General features: G+C 42.5%; 1 protein-coding gene across 1 annotated transcript; it reads right to left on the minus strand.

Moving 5' to 3' along the window:
- Positions 1-219: 219 nt before the first annotated feature.
- Positions 220-23,606, minus strand: TMEM179 (transmembrane protein 179). The gene is made up of 4 exons (XM_073349804.1): positions 22,862-23,606; positions 13,752-13,889; positions 11,913-11,991; positions 220-1,675 (listed from the first exon to the last, which is right to left on the minus strand). The coding sequence occupies exons 1-4, from the start codon at positions 23,161-23,163 to the stop codon at positions 1,496-1,498; spliced, it is 699 nt and encodes a 232-aa protein (XP_073205905.1). The 5' UTR covers positions 23,164-23,606; the 3' UTR covers positions 220-1,495.

Here is a 23,606-nt window from a genome sequence, read left to right on the forward strand (position 1 = left end):
CCTGATGACTATAGCCTATATACTAGCAATTATTGTTTACAGTGTTATTGTAGCCATGTTGGTCTCAGAATAATAGAGAGACAAGGTGAGTAAGGTAATAACTTTTATTGGACCAACTTCTATTGGTGAGAGAGACAAGCTTTCAAGCTTACACAGAGCTCTTCTTCAGGCTTTTTCAGACCTGAAGAAGAGCTCTGTGTAAGCTCAAAAGCTTGTCTCTTCACCCAGAGAAGTTGGTCCAATAAAAGATATTACCTCGTCCATCTTGTCTCTCTATATACTAACAAGGCATTCATTCTTGAGCGTAATAATTCCACTGCCCTCTGACTTATCTGTGTTCCTAATCGTTGGATATATTTTAGTGTTTTATAATCTCACCCATTATCCTACCAGCTGAGCACTTTCTGTGTAAAATCAAGAGCAATACCAAAGTCCCTAGTGGACTACATAAAGTAAATGGCCCTTCTCCCTTTTCAGGGTGGCAATACTGAATCCTGGAGCAGCCCCTGGCCAATGCGGGGGAAAATAGCCCAGTTCATAAAAGAACCAGCTATGTGATTACTGAGCAGTTTTTACAGTTTACTGTACTGATAGACATTCACAGATCTACTGTGCAGCTATTTATAATAATTTCACATATCCTGTTTGAGATAAATAGCACAAATAAACTCTAATACTTGAAGCTGAATAGTATATAATACCAGGGATCAAATTACATATATGAAAGAGCAAGCATTAATATAATATATTAAGATTAATCTCTTGCTATGCAAGCTGCAGTTACTGCCCGTTAGACTACATTTTACAAAGCAGTAATAAATGCTGGCCATGCCAAAGTCTAAGATGAAACATAAACATAAATAGGCTCTACAATCCCTCCAAAAATATACGGTACGTTTAAGATGCTGTAATATCTTATGTCACTGTATGAATTTTACTGTATCTAACATTAAGTATATAGTCAGGTACACAGCTCCATATGTTCTAAAGTGATCAAATCAAATGGGAGCAAGGGTTATAAAATTGTTGTTAATATTTCATATGTATACAGCAAATTTGGGGGTATCAAAGGCCCTTTCCATAAGTAGGTCAGAGCAGTGCTAGCTAGAACAACATTAAAACCACGCTGCAAACTACACTAAAGGGGTGGTCTTTAGCGAGGTTTTGCTAGCACAGTTCTCAGAAAACATCCTTCCCTCAATAATCAGGAAAAGCATGCTAGAACCCTGATAGGGACAGCCATCTTCATACACAGGCATAATTAGTTCTGCTCCCAGTATGTACAGGAAAGGAAGCCTATTGTATCATACAGTTCATTGTCTATATCCTAACAGAAATATGGCTTCTGACAATTTCTCATTAAAGGACTGTATAATTCTAAATGAAATTTCAGTTCAGGAAAGCAATGATTTCACACACTCACCAATTCTCTTCACTTCAGCTTGTGCTAATGAATTATAAAATTTACAACCTGTACCATCGAGTGGCTTACATATTAGATCATGCCACTTTTCTCATCCTGCAAAAAGGTTCGTGAAGAGGATCGTCCTAGCAGCAGCTCTTTCTCATGGATCAGGCTGTCTAGCAGGTCTTCCTGCCTGTAGTTGTGATAAACCTTCAGGAAGGCCAAAATGGTAACTCCCAGCCAAGTCAGCCAGGCAGCCCAGAGACCAAACTAGGCAGGAAAAGAGATGGCAGAGAGATTAATGTTGTGTTGTCAAGATACAGCCAACCCTCATTTTAAAGACAGATCCTCGTCTGGATGGACTTCAACGGAGTTGTGCCAGTTTACACCAGTGGATGATCTAGCCCATTGTTTCTCAGTCTTTTCAGGTTGGTAACCCCCTTTACATTTACTATAAAAGTAAGAGTAAAAAGATAACGATAACAATGATAAGCCTATATAATATTATTACCACTATATCTTGTGAAATACACTCAACCCACTAAACCTTCTGGCATTTGTGCTGTATTTGGCTGCTATCAACCCTCTGTGTCTAGTAAAGTATGTATGGAGCCAGATAAGAGAAAGTCTGTAAGGTCTACAATGTTAGCCAATATCATATACAATATTACTATATATATCACATATGTTTGTGTATGAATTGCATTTATGTTATGCTCCTTTCAAAATGCTCTTTACTTATGTTAAATCAAGGGGAGGTGTGAAGTGTTCTAATTTCAATGTTAGGTACAGAGACATCCCAGAGAGACAGGGCAAGACAAACAACTTTCTGGATACTTAGCTAACATGCCCTCTGTACCAAGCTAGAGGTGGTGCAGAATGTCTTTAAAGTCTTGCTGACTTTTGGAATGCTATGATCAAAACAAAATGAAGAAACTGTTACAATGTCTGTCCTGTTTTCGTGGAGGGGTTGTGTAAAACCTGTCAGAATTTAAGATGTATTCTACATTAAAACTTACAAATGTGTCCCATCTACCAGATACAGTCAATTATTGGCCTCTTGGTATCTTCAAAAAATGTGTCAGAGAAGACAGACAAGAAATGAGTGGTAGTTTAAAGTAATACAGAGAAAATTGTGAAGCTTCTCTGAGTCAGGTATAAATACAAGCAGGGTAAGCACAAAATCTTTAAGAGTCTCACCAGCTGCACTTCTGTCTTCCAGATTCATTGGCACTGTATTATGCTGTATTAATCCCTGACTAATAATCTTTACAATAATAATAAACATCAATAAATGTCAATTACATTAGACCCTTAACACACTTTTGAAAATTTCCCACGTTTTTGTCCTTATTTACATCTCAGTCCACCAATATAAAATGTCTTTAAAAATAGCAATGAAGTAAGTTAGATAAAAAGATATGGAATGAGAAGGTGTTAAAATCACACTCATTTGGGCTAATATGTAGTATCGCATATCTGCATTCGTGTCATTAGTGCAACATCAAAATTGTAGCACTCTCTTAAATGGTGTCAACACAGATTTAAGTCTGCATTAAGTGGCTTTTCTATGCCTTTTGAGACATACTCAGCATGAAAGACTCTAGATAAATCTAGCATAATTCAGTTAATGAGTGAAGATCAAAGAAAAATTCTGGACAAGCTAGAACCAGCTGAATGGTATTTAAATGCCAGCGATCATCAAACTGGTTAGTTTCTCCTTGCAAAGTTTACCCGGGCCCAGCTCTGTAATTCTTATTCAGGAAACATTCCCAGTGTATTCCCTGAGAGTGGTGCTTGGGTATGAACAGCTATATTGAGCCATCAGTGTGCTATACAAGGACCTGTTTTCCTGGACCATTAAGGATGGCCATTCTTGCTCTACTTGCCTTGAAGAATCATTATCACGGTGCCAAAGAAAAACCCATAAACTGGCTCTGCTGAAACTCTGCTTAATGTACCTTATGATACTAACAGATAGCACTGCAGGAATTTGTTCCCCACTGGGATCTTTTTTCACATGATCTACTTCTGGGGTTCCTTACACACTAGCAGGTCTGTGCCCTGAAATTGCATTTCCTTTTGTCAACATAAAAGAATCTGGCAGATGCACCTTCACTCCTCACTCATGAATGTACAGAAGTTAAAGCAGCATAGGCTGCCCCTGGTAGGTCAGTAGTAGGAATTAGGACAAGATTGTTTGGGGCTAGTTCTCCTGTCTACTACAACAAAGTAAACTTTCCTCCTGCAGGATCTCTGTATATGTTGGCACACACTGTATGAAGCAGAATTTTTTCTTGCACCGTTCCCTATTATCGTCAAAAGAAGGTATCCCCCTGCACATAATTTGTCCAATGACCCTGGTGTCAGCAGCTGGATATATAATTGCAGTTTACTCAGTCATATCCTACCATATACTTCTACACTACCCTTCCACTGACAGTGAGGGGAACATCACACACACACACACACACACACACAATTATGGTTGGACATGACCCCTGGTGAAGACAACAATATATAGCAAAGGAAACACAGTGAAATTACACCTACATAAGGAAAATGCAGACGAAGCAGAATTGGTATTTATAGGACCAGAATTTGTACTATATTAACATAGGTTTCAGAGTAGCAGCCGTGTTAGTCTGTATCCGCAAAAAGAAAAGGAGGACTTGTGGCACCTTAGAGACTAACAAATTTATTTGAGCATAAGTTTTCGTGAGCTACAGCTCACTTCATCAGATGCATTCAGTGGAAAATACAGTGGGGAGATTTATATACATAGAGAACATGAAACAATGGGTGTTACCATACACACTGTAACGAGAGTGATCAGATAAGGTGAGCTATTACCAGCAGGAGAGTGGGGGGGGGAGGAACCTTTTGTAGTGATAATCAAGGTGGGCCATTTCCAGCAGTTGACAAGAACGTATGAGGAACAGCCCCGGGGGGGGGGGGGAGAGAACGGGAATAGTTTTACTTTGTGTAATGACCCATCCACTATCAGTCTTTATTCAAGCCTAAGTTAATTGTATCCAGTTTGCAAATTAATTCCAATTCAGCAGTCTCTCGTTGGAGTCTGTTTTTGAAGTTTTTTTTGTTAAAGAATTGCCACTTTTAGGTCTGTAATCGTGTGACCAAAGAGATTGAAGTGTTCTCCGACTGGTTTTTGAATGTTATAATTCTTGGCGTCTGATTTGTGTCCATTTGTTCTTTTACGTAGAGACTGTCTGGTTTGGCCAATGTACATGGCAGAAGCGCATTGCTGGCACGTGATGGCATATATCACATTGGTAGACGTGCAGGTGAACGAGCCTCTGATAGTGTGGCTGATGTGATTAGGCCCTATGATGATGTCCCCTGAATAGATATGTGGACACAGTTGGCAATGGGTCCCCCGCCCCAGCTCTCCTGCTGGTAATAGCCCACTTTATCTGATCACTCTCGTTACAGTGTGTATGGTAACACCCATTTTTTCATGTTCTCTGTAATCTCCCCACTGTATTTTGCACTGAATGCATCCGATGAAGTGAGCTGTAGCTCATGAAAGCTTATGCTCATATAAATTCGTTAGTCTCTAAGGTGCCACAAATCCTCCTTTTTTTTATATTAAATAGTAGCAATTTGAGAGAAATAAACCACCCAGATGATTTTTAATCTCTGACTGAAAAATTAATAACAAACACTGTTCCCAGAGCTGTGCTCACCTTAAAGTGAATGTCAGAGCCCACACTGACTTTCCTAAGAGCAGGATTTATGACATTTTGCCTGAGTGGCCGGTCATATACTGGTTATAAAGCACAGAATAGATAAATAGATGTGACACAATGGCAGCTAGTTTGCGCTTGTTTTTCCTGCACTCGAACCATGGCAAAACAAAATATTGGCCAAAGAGGAATGATAAAGTTGGTAGGGGGAGAAAATATTTTATAAGCTTCTAACAGGTTATTACAATGAAAAGAAAATTATAAAAATGTAAGGCCTGATCACCATTGTATTATTTCTGTTTTAAGCCCATGTAACTCCATTGATTTCAACAGGGTTACACCACATAAAACTAGAGATGAGAATGGTCAAGGGTATGAAAAAACTCAGTGAATGAGACTGAAAAGATTGTGATTGTTACCTTATAAAAGAGCCAGACAAAGAGGATATGATAAATAATGAATAGTCTACGGAAGGTAGATCAGGAACTTCTGTTTCTCTGTCTCGTGACACAATAACAAGGTTACAATCAGTGAAATTAAAAGGTAGAAAATTCAAAACCAATGAAAGGAAATAGTTTCTCACACAACACATGATCTGAACAAACTGGGGAAATGGTCTGAAGTGAATAGGATGAAATTCAATAAGGGCAAATGCAAAGTACTCCACTTAGGAAGGAACAATCAGCTGAACATATACAAAATGGGAAATGACTGCCTAGCAAGGAGTACTGTGGAAAGAGATCTGGGGATCATAGTGGATCACAAGTTAAAGATGGGTTTCAGAGTAACAGCCGTGTTAGTCTGTATTCGCAAAAAGAAAAGGAGTACTTGTGGCACCTTAGAGACTAACCAATTTATTTGAGCATGAGCTTTCGTGAGTTACAGCTCACTTCATCGGATGCATACCGTGGAAACTGCAGCAGACTTTATATACACACAGAGAACATGAAACAATACCTCCTCCCACCCCACTGTCCTGCTGGTAATAGCTTATCTAAAGTGATCATCAAGTTGGGCCATTTCCAGCACAAATCCAGGTTTTCTCACCTTCCACCCCCCCACACACAAACTCACTCTCCTGCTGGTAATAGCCCATCCAAAGTGACAACTCTCTACACAGTGTGCATGATAATCAAGTTGGGCCATTTCCTGCACAAATCCAGGTTGAGACAACAGTGTAATACTGTTGCAAAGAAAGCAAACATCATTCTGTGATGTATTAGCGGGAGTGTTGTAAGAAAGACGTGAGAAGTAATTTTTCCGCTCTACTCCGCGCTGATTAGGTCTGAACTGGCGTACTGTGTCCAGTTCTGGGCATCACATTTCTGGAAAGATGTGGACAAACTGGAGAAAGTCCAGAGGAGAGCAACAAAAATGATTAAAGGTCTAGAAAACATGACCTATGAGGGAAGACTGAAAAAAATGGATTTGTTTAGTCTGGAGGAGAAGACTGAGAGGGGACATGATATCAGTTTTCAAATACTTCTAAAAGGTTGCTACTAGGAGGCGGGAGAAAAATTGTTCTTGAGGATAGGACAAGAAGCAATGGGCTTAAATTGCAGCACGGGAGGTTTAGGTTGGACATTAGGAAAAACTTCCTAACTATCAGGGTGGCTAAGCACTGGAATAAATTGCCTAGGAAGGTTGTGGAATGTCCATCATCAGAGATTTTTAAGAGCAGGTTAGACAAACACCTGTCAGGGATGGTCTAGATAATACTTAGTCCTGCCATGAGTGCGAGGGACTGGACTAGATGACCTCTCGAGGTCCCTTCCAGTCCTACAATTCTATGAATAAACTGGAACCACTGTCACAGAAAGTCATTGAGGCCAAAACCTTGCCAAGATTCAAAAAGGGAATGGCCATTTATGTGGAGATAAAGAATACCCAGAGTTACCATAGTCAATGTTAATGGACATTTTGGAAGAAATATTAAACCTTGCCCTTCAGGGCTTAAATCAATCTCTATTAGAGACTAGGAGGAGATTTATGTAGGATTCAGTCTACCCCACGTTGGTTACTGTGGAGTTCTTACATCTTCCTCTGAAGCATCTAGTATTGGCCACTGTCAGAGGCAAGATCCTGGGTAAGATGGACCTTGAGTTGACTTCAGTCTGGCAATGCCTATGTTGGAGTAATGCAATGGTGAATCAGGCCAAAAACTGGCAGAATGTCATTAAGGTTCCTTAACAACTTTTCTTAAATAGATTGTAATCTCTGCCAAAGTCAGACCTGACAGCTGTAAGAGAGTGGTAGAAGGCAGGTATGTCAACTCTAGTGAAGACCCCTTTCCCTATGAACTGAAAAGGGATTATCTCCACTTAATGAGAGACACCTGAGTCTGCCGGTGACCTTGAAAAAACCCTTCTTCTGGTGAGAGAGGCAGGAGGGATGAAAAACAAGCTGCAGCAGGGTTAAGGGCAGCACAGAAAAAGGCTTCTCCTTGGTGGAATGCTGTTCTCCTCCCTATAGGGTGTGGAAAAAACAACCAAGTTAACTTCTGCTTGGGGAAGGGGTAGCAACTAGAAGTCTGTGTAATAAGGCAACACCAAGGGAGGGAGCAAGGAAATGTATTTCGTTTGTGTTGTTTGTTTTTTGCTTAAGAGGCCTACTCTAACGCCCACCTTGTAAATACCGAAAAAATAAACAAAAGTGAAGAATTAATCATCTCTGGAGCAGGTATGATTTACTCTAGGCCCCCATCACCAGAGGGAGAAATTCTGAGGCTGACAAGACAAGGGGGGTGTCTTGCCACACATGGTGTCAGGAGTGGGAACTGATGCAGTGGATTAACCCAAGGTCAAGACAGATAATTCCCGAGAATGGATGACATGACGAGGGTACTGGTGCAGGCCACTGTGGTAAAACCAATGGCTAGCAGAGCCCAGATGGCCACTCAGCAGGAATCTGTATGAATACAACAAGAGACAAATCAACTATTGGTGATCCAGGAGGCACAGGACCGAGCAACCCTACAAGAGACAGTAAGACAACTGAAAGCCCTGGCCACTCTGGGAGGTGGCCATGATGGAACATGATCCCTAAAGGCCAGCAGTTATCTACAAAAGATTATGACAGAGGATGACATTGAGGCATATCTCCTCATGTTTGAAAGAACAGCCCTAAGTGAGGCCTGGCCCCGAGACCAGTGAGCCAGTATCCTCGTTCCTTTCCTGTGTGGAAAGGCCCAGAAGGCCTACTATGACACTGCAGTGGAAGCTGCTAAAGACTACTCCCAGGTGAAAACTGAAATAAATACTTGCAAGATCCTGAGTGACTACAGCCATAAGAGCCCAGAGATTCCATGAGTGGAGGTACTGGAAGAGTAAAGCACCAAGATCACAACTGTTCACCTAATGCAGAAGTGGCTGTGTCACAAGACCCACAGTGCAGAAAAGTACTCTTAGTTTTGGACAGATTCATGAGACGCGACTACCACCAAAACCTATGAGGGTGGGTTGGCTAAAATGATCCTTCCTCTTATGATGATTTGGTCACCCTCATAGCGAGGCATTTAATGGCCAGAGAGCTTTCTTGGACTACTGAATAAGATATGTGCTGGACCAAGAGTTCAACCCCAGTCCCAAAGGCCCAGATCTCCAGAAGTTCAGATACAATTATACTGGGGAGGAGGGATGCCAAAGAGTGGCCTGAGAGCACGAAGGAATTTGGGGAACTGGCGAGAGAAGGCCACGGGATAAGACCTAATGGAATAGGTCTTAGAATAGGAGGATATCCCAGGCTGTGTATTGATGTTATGCTTGTGGTGAACTAGGGCATATAGCAGCTCAAAGTCCTAACATTGAGAGGTCCATGCATTGTAGTCTGGGTGACAGTGAAAAGGAGTCACTATAAATATTTACACTATGCACTATTTACATGGCCAGTTGGAATGAATGGTACGGAGACAATTGCATTAGTAGACTTAGGAAGTGCAGTTACGCTGGTCTCTGGGAAACTGGTGGGGTGGAACCAGCTGACTCCAGCCAAATGCATGGGAGTAACCTGTGTACATGGGACAGTTAATTACTACCCAGCCATTCCCATACAAATAGAGGTTCAGGGAAACACAACAAGGGTGGCAGCGGGAGTAATCCCAAATCTTCTATATCCTGCATTCGAAGGACAAAACTTCCCAGACATCTACTCCCAATGGAAGGGTTGGAGGAAAACAGTAACCACGGAGCTGATACCATGGCCCCAGGAAGTAGCCCATCTCTTATTTTCTATTATTTAGCCCTTCAGCCCGACACTTATTTTCAGCAACTGGGAAATCCTGGAAGGTTAAACAAGAAAGGAGGGCAGACAAAAGAATGGGGTCCAAAATCTTGGCCCAGAATCAAAAGGTGGTGTTCATGGGTAAGTAGTCTCATCCAGCAGGCAAGGAGGCAACTTAGACAGTTAATGAACTTCAAGCTGAGCCCAATTCAACTGACACTAATCCTGGGGGTGAAACAGAAATAGCCCCCTTTTAGTTTGGACATATTGGTCTCTCATACAAGTATTTTGGGCAGGACCAAGCCAATGATGCTCTGTACCACAGTATTAGAAAGGAAGTAGTCAAAGTGATTGGGGTCCCAGTATAGGGGAAAACCAAAGGCCCAGGCCACATTTTGTGATGAAAAGGACTTATATAGAATAGTCTGACTATAGGAGCAAGAACTGGAGCAGCTACTAGTACCTCGAGGATACCAAAGGGCAGTATTAGACCTATCCCACAGTCATTTGTTTGGGGGACATTTAGGGGTGGATAAAACCCTAGACAGAATCCTATGAAGGTTTTCTTGGTCAAGAGTCCACCTGGAGGTCTGACGCTATTGCACCTCCTGCCCTGAATGCCAATTGCAAGGCCCACGACCTCAGTACCCCTACAGATTATTAAAGTCCCATTTGAGAGGATAGTAATGGACCTGATAGCCCACTGGAGAAGTTAGCCCAAGGACATCAATGTGTGCTCATGATCCTAGACCACACTACCCATCACTCGGAAGCTATACCCCCAAGAAACATGATGTCCAAGATGACAGCAAAGGAGTTCATCCAAATTTTATCTTAAGTAGAAATACCCAAGGGACTCCCTTGAAATTAAGCTGCAATAGGATCTTTCAATTACATTGTTTTAAAATTCAGTTTGAAAAGTGAAAAGTAATGCATATTGGAAAATATAATCCCACCTATACATACAAAATTATGGGGTCTAAATTAGCTGTTACCACTCAAGAAAGAAATCTCGAAGTCATTGTGGATAGTTCTCTGAAAAAATTCACCCTATGTGCAGTGTCAAAAAAGCTAACCGATTGTCAGTAACCATTAGGAAAGATTTCAGAGTAGCAGCTGTGTTAGTCTGTATCCACAAAAAGAAAAGGAATACTTGTGGCACCTTAGAGACTAACAAATTTATTTGAGCATAAGCTGTTGTGAGCTACAGCTCGCTTCATCGGATGACCACTGAATGCATCCGATGAAGTGATCTGTAGCTCACGAAAGCTTATGCTAAAATAAATTTGTTAGTCTCTGAGGTGCCACAAGTACTCCTTTTCATTAGAAAAGAGAGATATAATAAGACAGAAAATATCATCATGTCACTGTATAAATCTATGGTAAATCCACACCTTCAACACTGTGTGAGTTTAGGTCACCCCATCTCATAAAAGATGTATTAGAATTAGAAAAAGTACAGAGAAGGGCAACAAAAATAATCAGGGGTATGGAACAGCTTTCATACAAAGATAAATTAAAAAGACTGGGACTGCTAAACTTAGAAACGAGACGACTAAGTGGGTTTTGATATAAGTCTGTAAAATCATGAATGGTATGGAGAAAGTGAATAGGGAAGTATTATTTACCCCTACACATAAAACAACTAGTGGTCACCTGATTAAATTAATAGGCAGCAGGTTTAAAACTAACCAAAAAAAAGTACTTCTTCACACAATGCGCAGTCAACTTGCGCAAGTAATTGCCCGTGGATGTTGTGAAGGCGAAAAGTATAACTGGGTTCAAAAAATAATTAGATAAGTTCATAGAGGATAGGTCCATCAGGGGCTATTAGTCAAGATGGTCAGGGATGCAATTTCATGCTTCGGGTGTCCCAGAAGTTGAGACTGGACGACCAGGGGTGAATCACTTGAAGTTGCCCTATGCTAGTCATTACCTCTGAAGCATTTGGCACTGGCCACTGTCAGAGACAGGATACTGGGATAGATGGACCATTAGTGTGACACATTATGGCCGTTCATATGCTCTTATCAAAAATGTATTGAGGGTTTGACTTTGCAAGGTGCTGAGTACTCTGGTCCAATCCACCACAACACTTGAGCACATGCTTAACTTTAAGCACTAAAGAAGTCCCACTCAAGTCAATGGACTGTTCGCATTCTTTAAATTAAGCACGTTAAGGCTGATATATTTAAGGGGGGGAAGGAGGGATAACGGAGGTAAGCATCCAAATCCCAACACAAGTCAGTGGGAGTTGGGTGCTTAATTCCCATAGGCTCCTTGGGAAAATCCCAGACTAAACATTTTGCTGGATAGGGGCCAAAGTGCTCAGAATTTTTCAGGAATGAGCCTTGCTGAGACAGTTACATTTCAGTAATGAGCAATAAAAACAGTAGGTACAAGTCAACATCTGAAGCTATCTATTTTTAATTTTTACTAAAAAAACATGCCCATCATTATGACTCCACCCAGCACCTACTGAAGTCAATGGAAACACTTCTACTGGCTCAGCACCAGTAGCATCAGGTCCATGTCCAAATGACTAATGAACTGAAACATTCTTGTATCTTGTTCTGACTTACCTGTGCAATGGCAAACTGATCATAGAAGGCAGAGGTTTCTAAATTCAGTTCAAGATCTATATCCTGTAGTTCTTCACAGCTACAAGAAGAAGGCATTGGGGGGGGGGGGAGAAAATTATTTCAGAGATTCCAAATAAACAGACCAAGCATAAGATGAAGTAGCCACTTAAAAACTGTCCTTGCTAGAATGGTTTTCTAAATAATAACAAAAGAGCATAGCTATAAACAACATAGATATGACAATGTTGCCATTAGAAAGATTATTCTGCTCCCTTTGAAATAAGTATAGGCTTCTTTTGTTATGTCCACTCCCAGAACAAACTGTTAAATAGTCCTAATCAGTTTCCGTTATTCTAAACAGAATTACCAGAATAAAGGCTTCAAAGAGTAAGCAGTTGAATAGTCTATCAAATAAGCTTTCAATTATTGCCATAACTGGGCTGCTTGCCAATTTCCTCTCACATTAAGAGAGAGATTATATTATTTTTTAAATCTATATTTAATTATGTAAATGAACAACACTGATTTTCTAAAATGTGTAACATAACCTTCATTATGCAAATAATATGCTTAAAACCCTCCTTTTCTACCGCCCACCCCAACACCTCCTGCACAAGCACACACATTTGGATCACCCCAGATGTTTGTTTCACCCCTAAATGCAACAAAGTGTACGAGCCTCCATTACCTTTTGACATCATCAGGCAAGGCTTCAGGAGAAGGGATTGTGTGGGTGTTTTTGTTTCAGAAGCTCCAGCAAGGAGGAGATATAGTGATGGTAAAAGAGAGGCTGCCTACTGATTTTACAAATAACTTGGACTTTTATTGGTGATATGAAAAAAATCCCAGGATTTTGAGGATGTCTTTCTATCTCTTGGTTGATTTCTGAAGGCTCTTCTCTGTCCTTTTCAGTGGTGTCAGCCATCTTGGATTCTTATCCGAATATTCGATTAGGCTTTTTTTTTTTTGACAACTGAGATAGAATTTTTAACCGAATATTCGAATAATTCGATTAATCGTTGCAGCCCTAAACAGAACATTTACTGTGGCATTTTGCAACATATGACAATGTGAAACATAAATTTATGCTCTAGTAATAGTGTTACTCAATATCATATGACATAAAATGTCACTTTTTCCTATCTCTTCATTGATATTTGTTTGATTTGAAAAATTCATCTCAAGCTATCATCTGCCTCCTACACTGAACCCAAATATTATTTTATTAACTATACATTCTATAACTCTTAAGATAACGTTGGTCATCAGTACTCTGCACTTATACAGTGGTTTTCATCTGAGAATCTTGGTGTAAACAACACCACTATGAGGCTAATATTTTATACCAATTTTGTAGATGGTAGACTGAGGCACATAGAGGCTAAATAACTCGCTTAGGTTCTTATAGTGAGTCAGTGTCCAAACTAGGATTTGGAACTCAGGAGCCCTGACTCCCAGTTTCCTGCTCTGATCACTAGACCACATTCCCTCCCTCACTAGAGAGTTATCACAACTAGGTTTTCTTTTCACAGCAGTCTATAAACATTGTGTGTTAATTTCTTTCTATCCTTCTTGTGCTTTTCCATATAACTATGACTCTCTAATAGGCAATGAAACATCAATGAAATAACTATACAATGTTCTTCTTTCATGTGGACTACCAGCAGAAGGTTTATTCGTTGTTTTGATCCCAATCTCAAAATCGTATCTTTATAAAAAGACTTTCAGGTTTTAAATACCTTTCCTTGTCTGCTTTCCCTGCATTTAATAACTATATTTGGTTATACCTCCATTTATTTGTGCATATGTGAAACAGAAAATTTTTCCTTCAGTACTAACCTATTTGGCATGCTTCCTTTTTCGGTAACAGCATCACACCACATGTTAAATCCTACACTCACTATAGTGCTAGCAATAAAGATGACAAAAACCACAAAGACGCTGATCAGCAGATTCAGGAAGGCATAAAAGAAAGAGCTGCAATAAAAGGGAAGAAAAATGTAACACATAAACAACTGAAACACAGCATCAGCAGTCTTGTAAGCAGCACGCACTGGGCACATATGAAAAATACCAGTCTCCATTTGAAACACATCTGCTTTAATTAAGAACGCCTAATACTATTGAGAGACTAAGGATTATGATGTTGGTTCTTATTATGCCCATCACTTAAGCTCTTTCGCTTTTTTCTTTTTTTAAAACGTAGGAGGCCCAATCTGAATCATAAATAGAAAGTTGTGTGATTGCTCACACGCAGCACAGCTTTCATTAGCTCTAATGATTAAAATCACCATTGTTAAAATAAATGTTACTAACTTAAATTATATAGTAACTTGAGCTAAAATTATTTCATGACTATAGTGATAATTGGGACAAAAATTGCCTACCAAAAGAAAACTAAAAATAAAACAAAATACTACTGATAACTATAATTATTTTAATCTAGCAGCATGGGACAGGGCTCAGTTGAGTGTGTAGCGTGCACAGCAGGCCAGATCCTCATCTGGTATAAACTAGCATAGGTCCATTGAAGTCAACAGAACTATGTCAATTTACACCAGTTGAGGATCTGGGTCTGCACTGCAGCTTAGAATACGACCAGCTATGACATGCAGTTTAGAATCCACGGCCAGCTCAAGGCATATGATGCGTGTCTTATTTCTAACTGTGTTTGCAGAAACTAGGACTGTCCTTGCCAGAACCTACCCAGCCTGTTAGAATTTGATCACTGACTTGAAAAGCATTTCAGTGTTTAGTTTAATGGAACACTTGAGAAAAATGATGATAGATTCTTCATCCTTATGAGCTATTTGCTGCTGTTACAGAAGATGAACCTTAACAATCAGTATGGGAAATTCTGGGCCCCTTATAATACCAGGGATAAAATCCTGCCCCCAATGACAATTTTGAACCAATGAGATCAAAGGCAATTCCTATTGCTTTCAGTGCAAGGTGTCCATGAGGATCAAAGACAGTGTAGGCCCACCACATTTTCTAGCTGTTTTAGGTCTTTCAGGAGAAGGACTTCAGCGTGGCCAGTCTTCCAGAAACACAAGATTGGTCGCTTGGAGCATTCACATTTATGGCCTGTTTCTATTCTTATTGAATGCAAGTTTTCCCACTGAGTTCACTAGGAGTAGGCTATGGCTATCACTGGACATGTAAATGTTAAATGCTTTAAGTCATGATAATGAGAAAATTAAATAGAAATGATTAATACTTAGCATTAACATAGTGCTTTTCATCTTTAAAGGACAAGTCAATTAATTCCCAGGACCTTCCCATTAAGCACATAAACAAATTTATTCCCATTTTACAGATAGGGAAACTGCAGGGGAGGAGGGGCAGGATAAAGGAAAGAATTTAAGTGACTTGACCAAGCCACAAAAGGAGCCTGTGACAAAGCTAGATTTAGAAATAAGGTGTCCCTGGCTCTTTGGCCTGCGCTTAGATCACTAAATCATGCCCCTTACTAAAATTAAGCATTGCCAGTTCTTACAGTGATATTGCATGGAGCAAGGAAACGGCAATACACAAATCTATTTGTCAACTATAAAATTAAATGATTGACTTATCAAATATACACTGAAAGCTTATACAGAGGGCTGATCAAAGACCAATGGGAGTCTTTCCAGTCAGTTCAGTGGACTCTGATTTAGATCAAGCCCCTACTGCAGAAAGCAGTGGCTCACCCACTTAGTAGACAGTTAGCATGAGTATGGAACATCTCCACTGGATGTTCGGCACTGACTTTTCATCTACTTGCTGGTGTAATTCAAGACGCTGATAGTCTTTAAATGTGCAATCTTGGGGTTAGGACTGAAGGTGTTCTCAGTGGAACGACCCAATTCTAAAACTTGCTCCTTCCGGTTGGTCTACCAGAGCTCAACTCTGTAAGCTTCACATCTTACAAATGCGCCATCAAGCACATTGTTTGCACTTTACAAATAAACAATGATAACAGTGTGATGCAAGACTCATCTTTCCAGGCAACCCTTTCATTAATCTACAGTGCTGTTGTGTTGTCTTTCTTCTTAATCTTCAGCTAGTTTTCTGTTTGTAGTAGTTTGTAGCTGTATGCCACGCATCTGACTGACAATCAATGGATGCTCTGTAAACTATTTAATAAGATGAATATCCTCATATTTTAACTAGGAGTCACTTCTTATTCACCATGGGCCCAATCCTCTTTCAAATGAAGTCAATTGCAATGCTCTCATCAACCTCAGTAAGTGCAAGGATGTGCAGCAGGATTGCTGCAGAATTTCCTCCTGAACAACCTTCAATCAGTATAGCAAAGATGTGCATAGTTTATGATGCCCAAAGAGCACAAATTCCTCTACCTCTCCAGAAATAAAGGGCCACTTTTCAGGGTTAGTCGCTCATGCATGTTTGAAATGTTAATGGACCTTTGCTCAGTGTTAACACAGCATAACTCACTTAGGATGCTACATTTGCTTTTCAGATTTGCCATGACAAATCTGGGCATGGGGTGGAACTTCCCTTTCCCAGTGTTTTATTAGACAGGCTACATGTTGTCCTGTTTTAATCCATATTTTGACCTTATGTGGCACTAGACTTGCATATTTTATTATAACAATACACATAATCTTGGCTTTCAAACACATAGCAGCCTTCCAAATCCTTTCTTACCCAGATCAACATTTTATTAACTATGAATAGTGTTACCCAAAGGATAATACACAGCTGAAATAGAAGAATCTCAAAAGCTACTCATAAAGAACAAATCTCAACAAAAGAATTGTACAACACACCAAAATAAAATAAATACCCAAAATTGGAAATAGATCAAAAATCGTGAAAGTCTTGTCCAAAATACACCATTAAAAACCTTATTAGTTCTGTTTCTTCCAAATAAGCTGTTTTTAAACTATAGGAAATAAAATGCATCTGGATTCAACCAAACATCTACAGCTAATTGAGGTTTATGATATTTGTTTAAAAATATACTTTTTTTCAAAGTGTATTAAAAAGTCTCCTCTTATAGGATAAGCTTCAATCCTGAGAAAGCTAGCTATTGCTTTATTAAAAATCTGTTAGGGCACTTTTTAACAGTGGATAGTCTAAGGGTGGCCACAGAATATTAGAGAATAATAGCCAATCCTATTATTATTTGCATTACAGTAGCACCTTCAGATCTCTACCAAGATTCACAGATTCTAAGGCCAGAAAGGACTATTGTGACCATCCAATCTGACCCACCTGTATAGCATAGGCTGTAGAACTCCTCCCAAATATTTCCTAGAGCAGATCTTTTAGAAAAATATCCAGTTGTGATTTAAAAATTGTCAGTGATGGAGATCCACCATACCCCTTGGTAAACTGTTCCAAGACTAGGGCCTCATTGTGCTTGGCACTGAACAAATACATAGCAAGACAGTCCCTGCCCCAGAGAGCTTACAATCTAAGTAAAGACAAGACAAAGGATGGAAGGGAAAATAGAAGCACAAAAAAGATATTTATCCAAGGTCACACAACAGGTCGCCAGCAAGCTGGGAACAGCACCCCACTCTCCTGACTCCCAATCCAGTGCCCTAGCCACTAAAACAATACAGCCTCCCACTCATTCTGTACATCTTAGTTTACTCCATAACTAAATATTGCTTCCAGTACCCTTTGTGTATTTCTTATTCCACATAATCAGGTGCCAGTTTGATCACTTTATTGTTGCAGGTAATGCTAAGATTGGAACTGAAATGATAGTGAGATAATAATTTTCATAAATAACTATCACCGTAACCACTAGTACCATGTCGGAAAAATGGTAAAAATTTTCATCAGTTGAATCAATTCCCCTTTTTTTCCCCCATGAAAAAGTTTCAAAATTCTGAATTTTTTGACCAGCTGTACTGACCACACAATGTACATTATTTAGTGACTAGAGGAATGAGGAGGAGGGTGTGTGTTCCTAAACTGAGTTCTTCTAGTGCCTGGAATTCCTAATGGTAACTCAAAAATGGCCAGATTCACTGGAATGTCCCAGCTGCTTTGCACTGCCCTGATGGCACAAAGCATCCATATACCCGTTTCAACTGGCTGGTTTCAGAGTGGCACAAGGCAGCAGGAGCATACCAGTAAAACTAGAGCAATGCTTATAAATGCCTGCAAGGATTCACAAGTGCGGTATGAAGAGGCTTGGCAGAATTTTATTTTTATTTCTTTAGAGTTTGATAGATAATATTGATGTTTATTTTTAAGTGTTTTTTCAGTTATCAATTTAAATTTTCACAGTTATTCAAGACTATGGGTTTTAAGCATTTATTTCTATTTTTATCTATTGAGCAGATGTTTTCAGAGAACTATCCATAATGACTCCAAGATCTCTTTCTTGAGTGGTAACAGCTAGTTTAGACCTCATCATTTTGTATGTATAGTTGGGACTAGGTTCTCCAATCTGCATTACTTTGCATTTATCAACATTGGATTTCACCTACCATTTTGTGGCCCTGACATCCAGTTTTGTGAGATCCCTCTATATCTCTTTGCAGTCTGCTTTGGATTTAACTATCTTGAGTAATTTTGGATCATCTGCAAACTTTGCCACTTCACTGTTTACCCTTTTTCTAGATCATTTATGAATATGTTGATTAGGATTGGTCCCAGTATAGATCCCAGGGGGCCATGGCCCCATTACTTTTAAAAGTGGGAGAGCCCTCACACTTTTTACCAGCCGTAAGGGCATGTGACGGGTGGCAGAGGAGTGAGCTCGGTCTTGGGCAGGGGGGAAGAGGTCGTGTGGGAGCAGGGCTTAGGCAGAAGCAGCAGCAAGGGGCAGGGCCTTAAGGAAAGGAGCAGTGCAAGGGCAGGGGCTTAGGGAGAAAGGGCAGCACGAGGGTGGGGGCTTGAGGAGAAGGGGGGACACAGGCGCGTAGCCTTTTGGGGAAGTGTTGGGGTGGGGCCATGGTTAGGGTGCCCGTGGCCCCCCCACTTTTACAGAGCTTCCATCGCTTCTGGACCCTGCTATTTATCTTCCTTCATTGTGAAAACTGACCATTTATTCCTACCCTTTGTTTCCTATCTTTTAACCAGTTACTGATCCATGAGAGGACCTTCCCTGTTATCCCATGATAGCTTACTTTGCTTAAGAGCCTTTACTAAGGAACTTTGTCAAAGACTTTCTGAAAGTCCAAGTACACTGTATCCACCGGATCACACTTGTCCACATGTTTGTTGACCCCCTCAAAAAATTGTAATAGACTGATGAGGCATAATTTCCCTTTACAAAAGCCGCATTGACACTTCCCTAACATACTGTAATCATCTACGTGTCTGATAATTCTGTTCTTTACTATAGTTTCAACCAATTTTCCTGGTACTGAAATTAGGCTTACTGGCCTATAATTGCCAGGTTCACCTCCGGAGCCTTTTTTTTAAAAGTCAGCATTACAATCGCTATCTGCCAGTCATGTGGTACAAAGACTGATTTAAGCAATAGATCAGATACCACAGTTAATAGTTCTGCAATTTCATATTTGAGTTCCTTCAGAACTCTAGGATGAATATCATCTCGTCCTGGTGACTTATTACTGTTTAATGTACCAATTTGTTCCCAAACCTCCTCTCTTGACAGCTCAATCTGAGACAGTTCCCTCAGATTTGTCACCTAAAAAGAATGGTTCAGATGTGGGAATCTCCCTTTTTTTTTGGTCCTCTGGTTTTTGGTTGTTGTTTTTTTAATTTGGGTATACTTATAGTTTGAGCCTCTATTATGGTGTTTTTAAAAAGTTTCCATGCAGCTTGCAGACGTTTCACTCGTGTCTATTCGTTTTAATTTCTGTTTAACTAGCCTCCTCAGTTTTGTGTAGTTCCCCTTTTTGAAGCTAATGTTAATGTGGTGGGTTTCTCTGACATTTTCCTCTCTACAAGTATGTTAAATTTAATTACATTATGGGCACTGCTACCGAGTGGTTCAGCTATATTCACCTCTTGGAACAGATTCTGTGCATCACTTTGGACTAAATCAAGAATTGCCTCTCCCCTTGTGGATTCCAAGACAAGAAACAGTCATTACTGATATCTAGAAATTTTATCTCTGCATCCTGTCATGAGGCAACATGTTCCCAGTCAATAAGGGGATAGTTGAAATCCCCCATTATTACTGGATTTTCTGTTTTTGTAACCTCTCTAATGTCCCTGAGCATTTCACAATAACCATCACCATCCTGGTCAGGTGGTTGATAGTATATTCCTAGCGCTATATTCTTGTTCAAGCATGGAATTTCTATCCATAGAGATTCTATGGTACAGTTTGATTCATTTAAGATTTTTACTATATGCTTTCTTTCACATATAGTGCCACTCCCCCAGCAGTGCAACCTGCTCTGTAATTGTATATATTTTGTACCCTGACATTACTATGTCCCATGATTATCATTCTTCCACCAAGTTTCTGATATGCCTATTTATCAATATCCTCATTTAACACCAGGTACTCAAGTTTACCCATCTTACTATGTAGACTTCTTGCATTTGTATGTAAGAACTTATAAAATTTGTCAATATTTAGTTGTCTGCCTTCATGTGATGTAACTGAATAGGATTCTTTTTTGTTTGACTGTTTCTCTTCAGTTCCTACCTGTACTTTATCTACTTCTATCCTCTCCCCTTTACTGGGATATAGAGTATCCCTTTAATAGATCCTGCCCTACATGATGTGTCTATCCCAGCTGTGTACTTCTCTGCACCTGTCAGCTTTCCCCCTTCCCTCAGTTTAAAAAGTCCTCTCCGATCTTTTTAATTTTACATGGCAGCAATCTGGTTCCATTTTGGTTTAGGTGGAGCCCATCCTTTTTGTATAGGCTCCTCTGTTCCCAAAAGGTCCCCCAATTCCTAATAAACCTAAATCCTTCTTCTAAACACCATTCTCTCATCCTCGCATTGAGACCCGGTCATTCTGCCTGTCTAACTGGCCCTGCGCATGGTATTGGAAGCATTTCGGAGAATGCTGCCATGGAGGTCCTGGACTTTAATCTCTTACCTACCAGCCTAAATTTTCTACCTTTCCCTATGTCATTGATACCTACATGAATCATGACCACCGGCTCCTCCCCAGCACTGTACGTAAGTCTTTCTAGATGTCTCAAGAGGTCTGCAACCTTCTCATCCAGCAGAAAATTCACCATGCAGTTCTTCTGGGCACCACAAACCCGACTATCTATATTTCTAATAATCAAATCCCACATTAATATTACCTGTCTCTTCCTAATAACAGTGGTCCCTTCCCCTGGAGAGGTATTCTCAGTGTGAGAGGATACCATGACATCATCTAGACGGAGGGTCCCAGCTCTGGGATCGCTTCCCTCTGCTCCAGCTTGATGTTCTCCTTCCCCAAGATGTTCATCCTCCTCAGCAGCACAGAGCCTGTCAAACTGGGGGTGGGATCACTGTGCTGTGTCCCTGGAAGTCTCGTCTCTGTACCTCTCTATCTCCCTTAGCTCCACTAGTTCAGTCACTCTGGTTTCAAGAGCCCGTACTTGGTCTCTGAAGGCCCTGATCTCTTTGAGCCGAATGCACACATATGTCACCTGCCCACAAGACAGATAATCGTTCATGTTGCATTCAATGCAATAAATTGGGTGGCCCCCACTCTGCCGCTGAACTTCTGCCTGCGTTCTTTTTACTCTTGCAGAGTTTTGTTTGTTCTCAAGGGTGGGGGGGAGTGTTATTGGCCTAAATTTAGAGAATGTTTATCAGGTGTATCTGGCTCTCATGGACTCTCCAAACTCCCCCACCAAACTCAGTTTGCTGCTCCTCTGGTGGCTTAGCTGGCTTTTTAAACCTCTGTTCTCCCTGAATTAGTCCCACCCCTTGCCAACCGACCCTAAAGGATGGCAGGCTAGAGCCTCTCTAGGAAGCTCTCAACCTTGCCGAACAGCATCAAGTATAAAGCAAAACTTCTCTAAGGACTGACCCTGCTCCAGTTAAGTTGGTGATGCCAACACCCAAAGTCATGCCCTTAGCTGCGAGGGCAAAGGTCCAGATGGAAGTCTCCAGGGGGAAGTGTCAGATCCCAGCTAATACCTTGTTTCCTGGTGTCCCCTGTTCACCACCAACCCCTGGCAGGCCAATGTAGGTGGGGGTGGCACTGCTAGGTCCTGGATGTCCCAGCACCGAGGCAGAGCATAGCCCCCCTCTCCCTGTGCCCCCTTCCCTGCCTTGGCCCTGCAGCTGCAGGGCTTCCTCAGCCAGCTGGGGATGGGTACTGGCAGATGCGGGGGGCTGGCTCTGGCGAGGGGGAAGGTTCGGGGGCGGGCTCAGGTTCTGGCAGGGGGCAGGTTCTGGGGGGCTGGTTCTGAGGGGGCAAGTTGAGGGGTGCAGGTTCTGGCAGGGGGTAGGTTTGGGGGGCTAGTTCTGAGGGGACACGTTGGGTTTGGAGGGCACAGATTCTGGTAGGGGGCAGGTTCTGAGGGGGCAAGTTGAGGGGCACAGGTTCTGGCAGGGGGAAGGTTCTGATGGACTGGTTCTGAGGGGGCAAGTTGGGGGGTGCAGGTTCTGGCAGGGGGAAGCTTCGGGGGGCTCAGGTTGTGGCAGGAGGCAGGTTCTGGGGAGGTGGTTCTGCGGGGGCAAGTTGGGGGGTGCAGGTTCTGGCAGGGGGAAGCTTCGGGGGGCTCAGGTTGTGGCAGGAGGCAGGTTCTGGGGAGGTGGTTCTGAGGGGGCAAGTTGGGGGGGGCAGGTTCTGGCAGGGGGCAGGTTTGGGGGGCTGGTTCCGCGGGGGCAGGTTCTGGCGGGGGGGGCTCAGGTTCTGGCGGAGGGGCAGTTTCTGGAGGGGTGGTTCTGAGGGGGCAAGTTGGGGGTGCAGGTTCTGGGCGGCTCAGGTTCTGGCAGGGGGCAGGTTCTGGGGGGACAAGTTGGGGGGCTCAGGTTCTGGCGGAGGGGCAGGTTCCGGGGGGGGGGGGAAGAGTCCCCTAACCCCCTCCCCCCTTACTTACTCCTCGTGGCCCTTGCAGAGGAAGAAGAGCGTCCGCCAGGCCTGCGCGGCGGCCAGCAGCAGCGAGAGCAGCCCGGCGAAGACGCTGAAGCGGCAGGCGGCCGGGGGCCCCCACTCCTGCACGGTGAAGCGCTGCCGCTCCGCCGTCAGGTTGGCGCTGAGCCACACGCCCTCGGTGAAGAGCAGGCAGCGGCCGCGGCAGTCGTTGCTGTTCTCGGACAGCGGCACCACCACCACGAAGCTGCAGAGGAAGGCCAGGAAGTAGCCGACGCACTGGGCGAAGAGCAGGTTGCTCAGCGCCATGGCGGGCGCTGGGGCGGGAGCCTGCCGCAGCCGGCCGGGGGCAGGGAGGATGCGCGCTGGGGACCCCTCCCCCGGGCTGCGCGCAGGAGGCCGGGAGCCGCGGCCAGGCGGCGCCACCCAGCTCCGGAGCGAGCCCAGCCTCTCCTCGAGGCCTCACGGCGCGGCCGGCCCGGGGCTGCTCCCCACCCCCGAGATCCGGGCCTGGAGAGCAGGTGTAGCCGCCCCCCGGCGCCGCTGCCAGCCGGAGCCGGCCTCCGCCCAGTGCAACCGGGCTGCAAACCCCGCCCCCGGTCTGCACCCCGCCAGCCTGGGGCGCTGAGCCCTGCAGATCCCTCTGGCTGAACGGAGCCGCTGTCTAGCCCCAGCCTTGAGCGCCTCCAGTACCCGGCCCCTGCTGGTCCCGGCTGAGCCACCTACACCCAGCACCTGCCGCCTACCAAGAC

This window comes from Lepidochelys kempii, chromosome 6, assembly GCF_965140265.1.
Source record: "Lepidochelys kempii isolate rLepKem1 chromosome 6, rLepKem1.hap2, whole genome shotgun sequence".
Classification (NCBI taxonomy): domain Eukaryota; kingdom Metazoa; phylum Chordata; order Testudines; family Cheloniidae; genus Lepidochelys; species Lepidochelys kempii.

Coding starts and splice junctions, on each gene's coding strand:
- TMEM179 (XM_073349804.1), bottom strand. CDS start 23,163: ATGGCGCTGAGCAACCTGCTCTTCGCCCAGTGCGTCGGCTACTTCCTG. Junction 13,890..22,861: donor CTCTGCAAGGGCCACGAGGA/GTAAGTAAGGGG, acceptor CTTTTATTGCAG/CTCTTTCTTTTATGCCTTCC. Junction 1,676..11,912: donor ATCAGTTTGCCATTGCACAG/GTAAGTCAGAAC, acceptor TTTCCTGCCTAG/TTTGGTCTCTGGGCTGCCTG.